Genomic DNA, 8,478 nt, shown 5'->3' on the forward strand with positions numbered 1-8,478 from the left:
AGTCGATTAAGCTATGTCCGTCCGTCTGGTTGGCTGGCTGGCTGGTTGTACATGTAAACCTTGTGCGCAAGGTACATGCCGCAATTTTCAAGATAATTGGATGAAATTTGGCAAGGACGAAACCTATTGAAAATGGTTAAAATTGGTCCATTATTTCAACTAGCCCCCATACAACCGTACCTCCCAAATAGGGGGGTAAATGATCTATTATGTCAACAAAAGTCGACAAGACTTAGTTTTATAGAACTTTAAATGACACTACCGATTTTTTTAATGGTCGGGCTACATTTGACCCTATCCCCCATACAAACTCCCCTTCAGAAAATGACTTAAAAGTCAAAATTCACTTACAAACACTAATAACACTTTTAAATTCTACATAGAAGAAGACTTAACTCCCCCTACCAACATTTTTAAGGATAGGGCCATATTTTGCCCTACTCCCCTTTGAGGCCTCTTAAAAAATCTCTTTTTTTGCCAACAAAAAAAGTAAAAATATTCCGAAATAAAGTTAAAAAACAAACCAAATGCTTTATTTTTTTAAATAATCCCCATTTTTAACATACATACCGACTGGTGTAGGGTATTATATGGTCGGTTACGCCCGACTATACATTCATACTTCTTTTTAATTGTGTTAAGGAAATGTTTATAGCTTTTATTTAATTAGTAGTTAATAATACAATTTCTCTAAATTATATTAATATATGTATGTGTTTTTATTAAGGTGAGCTCGTTTCTATGGAGAAATAAGGTACTGATGTTCCCCTTAAAATGAAAGCTTGATTTATTCTAAGAATTGTTTTTATATAGAGTTTTGCAAAATACATCAGCTGTTAAAATAGATTCACCTGATTATTCCTCAGACGTCATTATGTAATTCTTAATATATATTTTAACTACATTTTTACAAAAAACTAGTACATTAGGAAAAATTTGACAGAGTTTTATTAATATTAGGTGTAAAATGAAGAAATATTTAACTCACAAATTATGGAAAATAAGTACTCATAATAATATATTTTTCATTGCAAATATTTTCCTTTTGTCCGATGTTTCGTAATGTTAAAATAAAACATTTGGGAAATTTTAAGAATATCACAGTGTGGCATCTCCCTCAAACTATTTAATTGAGTGAGAAAAAAAGACTAAAATTAAAAATGCAATAAAAAACAGTGAAGCCAGAGTGTTGTAAACGTATCTCCCCCAATTTATTTTAATAAAATTACCTAGGTTATTTAAACATATTAAGATCTCTAATTTAGCTTTTTAAAAAAATAAATTTTGATAAAATATAAACACAATAAACATATTTTATCCTAACAGTACCTTAAATTATATTTAAATATTAAAATTTTAATTTTATATACCAACTTTTTTACAACGTCTGGCCACACATTTTCAAGAATGAAATCCATTGGAAATCGCAGTCATAAAACTTGTTATAAAAAAATAAATTGAGTATTTGGGCTGCTACTAATGATGGAAAAAGCCGGGCATACATATTATTTGGTTGTAATTGAAATGTTTTTGTATGGTGTGAATCTTAATTAATATGTGTGTTCGCTTGGGCAATTAGGAAACAATGCATGTAAATTTTACATTGTAAAACAATTTATGAGTGAAATAAATTGTTTATACATAAATTTTAGATCAAAAAAAATAGGAAATTTTTTAATCATCAGCTTCTGCTAACGTCATCAATTACTATTATGTTTTTGCCCTATTTTAATTTCTTACTTTTTATTACAATGTAATAATATATACCCCGTCATTTATATAAAGTCCCTTTCACACCCCAGCACCCCTGTCAAAATTTTATGTAGAATAAAATGGACAGAATCGTCTAAACGCAATATCACAGGGTATATAGAGATGTCACGAGCAAAAAGCTATTTCCCTCTCTTTCGCACAAAACGATTTCAATGATTTTTTAGCTATATTTTATATACCTCTTCCCACCAAACAATTTCAAAATCTAACAAATGCTAATTTTAGACTTTTCAATATGTCAAAAGTGACACCTCTGTATACTTTGTGGCAATATTTAATGAAACCATCACATATTTAGAGAAAATACGGATGGAAAATTTGACAGTTATATGGCTCTCTTCATTTTTTGAAATGATTAAAAAAAACAAGCAAGTCGCATTAAATCAGGGAGGTATTTTTTATGTAAACACACATAAAAAAGTGAAACAGCTGTTTCCATCTTACATTGTTATTGTTTTAAAGCAATCGTGTAAACACAAATAATATATAAATCAAAAACATCGTAACATCGTTGAATCGAACTAACCTAGATTTGATCTATGTCAACTAATTGAATTTTATAAAATAATGAATATTGTTTTTGGACTTTTTAAATTATTTTGACATTTGACATTTTTTCAAAAAACACAGGCCTACACCGGGGTTGCCTTTGTTATATCTTCTTTTCTTCGACATATTTTAACCTCAGAATTAAAACTTTTAAAAATAAACAAAAACTAAATTTTTAACTACATTTCGTCTTTACTTCTATGACTATATTTTATATGATAATTTCTTACAAATTTTCTTATAAAAATACTTTTGAAATTCTTTAAAAATCTTTTATTTTTGCAGAGATTTGTAATCTTTTATTTTTGACAATTTTTAACCACTGTGTTATAATTTCGCTGTAATATGGCAACGCTCTTGGAAACAATTTCCTACTAAAATTTACAACTCTTCATTTTAGCTTGTTATGTTTTAGAAACACATAATTTTAGAAAAAAAATTTAGCTTCGCTAATATTAATTATTTTTCTATTATTTGCTAAAGTTTAAATAAATTAACTAATAAATATGGATGATGGAGATTTCGATAATGATGAGTAAGTAAAAATTTGTTAAATTTTCGTCGTACAAGTGGTAGAGAATGCCCATAAAATATGGTCTACTTAACCACCACGTTTTTGTGCGAATCCTACAAGTGATTGACTTTCATTTTTTTCTTTGCTTTAGTGTCGGCGGTGATGAATTCGATGATGTTGATGAGGAAGACAATATCGACGACATTAATCAAGAGGAGGAAGTGGACAATATTGAAATAATAGCACCTGGCAATGCGGGAGGTGGTGTACCCAAATCAAAACGTATCACCACCAAATACATGACTAAATATGAAAGAGCGCGTGTTTTGGGTACCAGAGCCTTACAAATAGCTATGTGTGCTCCTATTATGGTGGAACTGGAGGGTGAAACTGATCCTTTGCAGATTGCCATGAAAGAATTGAAACAGAAAAAGATTCCCATTATTATAAGACGATTTTTACCCGATCACTCTTATGAGGACTGGAGTATAGATGAATTGATTATTGTTGATCATTAAAAAGTTTGATCAGTGGGAAAAATTCGATTTTTTCTGGGAGATGTTAGATTATAAGATTAGTTTGTATTTTAATAAAACAAATTTTAAATTTTTATGAAATTGTAATAACTTTTTTGATTCAATCAGTTGCCGTTTTTTATTTAAAGAGAAATTTCCAGAAAAAATGAGCATTATACGGGATCGCAAAATTAGATTGTAGAAATAATAACGTTTATGACTATAGACTGTTTTGATAAGTAGAAATATGTGGAAATGTCCTGTACGTTTTTAAAATATTAATTAACATATTTAAATCTAATTTTTCCACTTTACCCACAAATGGAATAAAATTCTCTTTTTATATATTTGTATAGGATCTTTTTAAATAAAATACATATAGACAATCTTTATTGCAGAAAATAAATATAAAAACACTAAAAAATTATCGTATAAGTATAAAAGACTACGACTAGCTCCAAGCATAACCATATTCTTTATCATAACAAACACGCTCCAAAAGTGTAACGGCAAAATGGCCTGTACGGCACATATTCTCCACAACGCACGCCTGCAAACCACAATCTGATAAGTTCTCTTTACCAAATACTTCTCCAGCTTCATTATCATCATCCAAAGGTTTTTGTTCTTCATCATCTGCATTTTGTGCTTGACTCTGGCCAGCAGAATCTTCCAGAAGTTTTTGTGTGGCCTTGCTAAAGGCCAGCGTATTTGTAGTGGAGGCCAAAGTGGCACTAAAGGTGTCCTTTGTTTCGCCTAGTAGTTGACAGACGTACGGAAGAAATGAAGGCATTATAATACCTTTTACCTCTATGCTAAAATAGTCTACACCATCCATGCGCACTTTGCTAGAGCGGGTATTTAAATGCTGCATTGTAGCCTTGGGGAAGGCTACCGGTGCCAAGAGTGTGGGTGGTACTCCAGCCAAACGTCCCACTGTACTTATGGTACTTTTGGCATTCAGCAAAAAGCTAAAGAAACCCTGACACTCCACTCCTTCAATAAGGACTAAAGAATTGTCACTGAAATCTTCAGACATTTCCTGAGCTTTAATTTTACGCTGATGAGCTGTTTGAATTTTGCGTATTTCTTTAGCATCCACCTCTAAACTTTCCAGCCAATCATCATCTTCGTCTTCATCGTCCTCATTCTTTTCCTCGCCTTCGTTTTCAGCCTCATTAGCTTCTAGTTTTATGGTCTCACCATTCTGCAAAGTGTTATTACTATTACTGTCTTCTCCGTCTACCGACTTGTTAAGACCTGACCCGCCATCTTTTTTAAGAGGCATAGTATATTCTATACCTTCTTGCCTTAAAGCCTGACGCATACCTCTTGTGGTGGGCGACATAAGAGCATGTATTTCTGCTCTCCCTCCCGTGCCAGCTGCCCGAAATAACACTGTAAATGTATTGGCACACAAATAAAAATAGGCACATTGCCGAGCTCTTAAAAGTTGAAATAGACCCCTAAAACTATAATCCCAATCTTCTGCCAAAGATTTCCGTTCTCTTTCTCCTAGAGTAATGCCGGTATTGTCGCGTGAATTACGTGGAAACAATGTCATCCAGGGTATGTGAGGATGCTGCCAATAGTAAGTAGCCTGATTGAATCTGGTGGCGGGTGAAATGTCTAAACCACATCCTTCCGTTTGCGTATCTATACAACGAACAAAACTAGTAAGACCACTGGCCAATTGACTGGTCTTTAGTTGTGTGGCTGGTAGCTCTGAACGGCAAAAGAAACGCACTCTTGTCTTCAAGCTCCAATCCATGGGCAAATGTTTTGTTTTATTCTGTTCCTCTACCACCTCATCATCCTCTGCTCCAGCTATGACAGCATTAGAAGACTCTTGCAATAGCTTGGAGAAGGCCTTGGGATCAAAAGGCTGTAGTACAAGTTTGGCTGGTTTAGGACGAGTAGGTGTTTCCTTAACAAAGGCTTCACGTACTGGCAAGGCAGGAGAACTAATAAAACCCATTAAGGAATCTTCATTTTCATCTTTGATTTCTGTTTTGGGCTTTTTGGAATTGTCAGCAGCTCTGAAATCAATAGTAAACAATAATAACAATGGAATAGATAATATGCCTTAGTATTCTACTTACTTGGCAAAAGGATTTTTACGTTTTTGTGCCATTTTTGCCTCCAATAAGGCGGCCTTATCTGTTTCGGTGACCACATCTCTTACATTGTTATTATTATTGTTGTTATTATTATTAAAACGTGCTGCCAATTGTTTCTTGCGTTGCTTTAGCCTCTGCAAACGTATGAGCTACAAAAGAAAACAGTATTAAAAGTATGCAAATTAATATTAGATGGAAAACTGTTTACCCACCTCATCTGGTCTTTTCCAATTTTGTGCTGTGCTTTCTTTTGTTGCCATTTTTTTTGTTTATTATCTATAACTATATTGTAACTAAATTTATATATTTTTAATAATTTTTCACCAAGCTGTTGCAAAAAAAAAAAAAGAAATTTATTTTTAGGGCGCGTAAAGATTGTTTTTTTTTGCTCTACTACTGCTAAAATTTGATGCAGACATAGAATTCTATTGTTATGATTAGACAAACTGACAGCTGCTCTAATCTAGAATGATGCCATATTACAATATGGCAATTTTAGGCGTTTGTGGATAATCCAAAATTAGGATTATTTCTATGAATATTTTAGAAAATATTTTAAAATAAAAACAAGTATGAATGTATAGTCAGGCGTAGCCGACCATATGATACCCTACACCAGTCAGTATGTATGTTAAAAATGGGGATTATTTAAAAAAATTAAGCATTTGGTTTGTTTTTTAATTTTATTTCGGAATATTTTTACTTTTTCTTGCAAAAAAATATATTTTTTACAAGAGGGCTCAAAGGGGAGTAGGGCAAAATATGGCCCTATCCTTAAAAATGTTGGTAGGGGGAGTTAAGTCTTCTTCCATGTAGAATTTTAAAGTGTTTTTAGTGTTTGTAAGTGAATTTTGACCTTTAAGTCATTTTCTGAAGGGGAGTTTGTATGGGGGATAGGGTCAAATGAAGCCCGATCATTATAAAAATCGGTAGTGTCATTTAAAGTTCTATAAAACTAAGTTTTGTCGAATTTTGTTAACAAAATAGATCATTTAAATTAATTATAAGCCAAAAGGCCCTATTTTGGGGATACGGTTGTATGGGAGCTAGTCGAAATAATGGATCGATTTTAACCATTTTCAATAGGCTTCGTCCTTGGGCCCAAAGAAGCGTGTGTGCCAAATTTCATCCAATTATCTTGAAAATTGCGGCCTGTACCTTGCGCACAAGTTTTACATGGACATCCAGCCAGACGAACGGACGGACATAGCTTAATCGACTCAGAAAATGATTCTTAGCCGATTTTTGTATGTTACAAACATCAGCATAAACCCAATATACCCTCCCCATAAAGGTGGTGTTGGGTATTAACATACAAAAATAAGATCGAAAAGTACATAAACAATTAAAATTTGGATAAAAAATATTACAAATATTATAGTGTAAACATGAAATGTACTTTTCGGATAGATTTTTGAAAATCCGAATTATTTTCATAATGTTTTAATTTGAAGTGTGTTAATACTCAGTATTGTAGTCTAAAAATACCTTTAGTATGCCGAGATGACAGCAAAACTCTGTAATACCCTTTTTGTCATTGACAGGTTTTCAGGAAGACGTGTAAGGAATTTACTAATGCCTTTCTTTTCAAATTAAAATAACCTCTTTTGAAAATTTTCATTTAATATTTCTTATACATCATATTTTCAAATTTGTATTTCTTTCTTAAAAAAAATCAACCGTTAAATATTAAATTATTTTAGTACTTTACGGTTATTTTTCTAATTTATCGATATGTAAATAAAAAGATGTTGATTGTGCTAACTTGTTCGAAAAAAGTTTTATATTGTTTATTTTTTGTTAATTATTTCGAAACGGTTCTAAAAATAATTTTCATAAGTGAATACATTTTTTTTAATTTATTTATTTAAAATTTGATGTGAGTACAGACTACATTGATTTAATTTGGAACACAAATTAAATTAATTCATTTTCATCGAAAACTTTAAACACCTTGTCGACACATCAACTTGGTTGACTTAAACAAAAAGTTTTTTATCAACACAATTAAAAACAAGTAAGAAATTTTAGTCAGGCGAGGCCGACCATATATACTACAATACACATGTTACAAAATAAAATGTGATTTTGTTTTCATATTACATTTATGTTGAATTGTACTTTGCCTCACATATGCTTACAACATTAATTGTTGAATAAAATTGCGGACATTATTTAGAAGGGGGCTTTTTATAGGGGGTAGGGTTAAATGCGGCCCTATAATTATAAAATTCATGAGGGTCACTAAGGCTTCGATAGAAGCTGGTTTTGTAGCTTTTTGCTGAGATACAAACATCATTATGAACTTAAAATTCCTATTCGGCGGCTAGGTGAAATAATGGACCGATTTTAACCATTTTCAATAGGCTTCGTATCTGGTCTCATAGAAGATCATGTGCCAAATTTCATGGTATTGTCTCCAAAATTGCAAAATTGAAATAATGGACCGATCTTAAGCATTTTCTACAAAATTGCGACATCTAAATCGACTCAGAAAATAATTCTAAGCCGATTGGTATACTTTTAGGTGGCTATAAGACCAATATTATTGTGCTTCTCAATGATAAAGGATTTTCAATAAAATAATTCAGAACAAATAAGATTTTTGCTGTTTTTAATTAAAAATGATCTCCTTTGAGATCATATGACTATTTTATTACATATATCTTTACACAGAACATTTTAGAATATTTCGCCCCTAAGGACTTCCGAATTTTACCTTTCTTATTTTAAAATTTCAAGCTTAGGAAACATAATCTAAAATTCCAAAATTTCCCAGTTTTGCATTTGGTTCCAAAATTGTCAATACAAATCCATCAACCAAATTGTGTTGTAATCGTTGCAAATATGCCTTGTACCCCGAAAAAGCTTGTTTTTAGTCAATAAATTGCTTAAATACCGGAGCTAAAGTAAAATTCTACATTAATGCTTAATTACAAATAATTAAACGTATTTTAAATTTATAATGGATGTAGGGTATCAAATGGTTGGCCATGCTCACTCAAAT

At 31.8% G+C, this 8,478-nt stretch overlaps 2 protein-coding genes across 2 annotated transcripts; one reads left to right on the plus strand and one right to left on the minus strand.

Moving 5' to 3' along the window:
* Positions 1-2,696: 2,696 nt before the first annotated feature.
* On the plus strand, positions 2,697-3,453 carry LOC111677907 (DNA-directed RNA polymerases I, II, and III subunit RPABC2). The gene is made up of 2 exons (XM_023439115.2): positions 2,697-2,857; positions 2,988-3,453. Exons 1-2 carry the CDS (start codon positions 2,829-2,831, stop codon positions 3,352-3,354), a joined length of 396 nt encoding a protein of 131 aa, XP_023294883.1. The 5' UTR covers positions 2,697-2,828; the 3' UTR covers positions 3,355-3,453.
* A 245-nt stretch (positions 3,454-3,698) lies between these two features.
* LOC111677901 (protein downstream neighbor of son homolog) lies at positions 3,699-5,937 on the minus strand. The gene is made up of 3 exons (XM_023439110.2): positions 5,684-5,937; positions 5,454-5,620; positions 3,699-5,390 (listed from the first exon to the last, which is right to left on the minus strand). Exons 1-3 carry the CDS (start codon positions 5,729-5,731, stop codon positions 3,803-3,805), a joined length of 1,803 nt encoding a protein of 600 aa, XP_023294878.2. The 5' UTR covers positions 5,732-5,937; the 3' UTR covers positions 3,699-3,802.
* Between the last annotated feature and the right edge of the window lie 2,541 nt (positions 5,938-8,478).

The sequence above is a fragment of the Lucilia cuprina genome, chromosome 4 (genome assembly GCF_022045245.1).
Source record: "Lucilia cuprina isolate Lc7/37 chromosome 4, ASM2204524v1, whole genome shotgun sequence".
Lineage (NCBI taxonomy): Eukaryota > Metazoa > Arthropoda > Insecta > Diptera > Calliphoridae > Lucilia > Lucilia cuprina.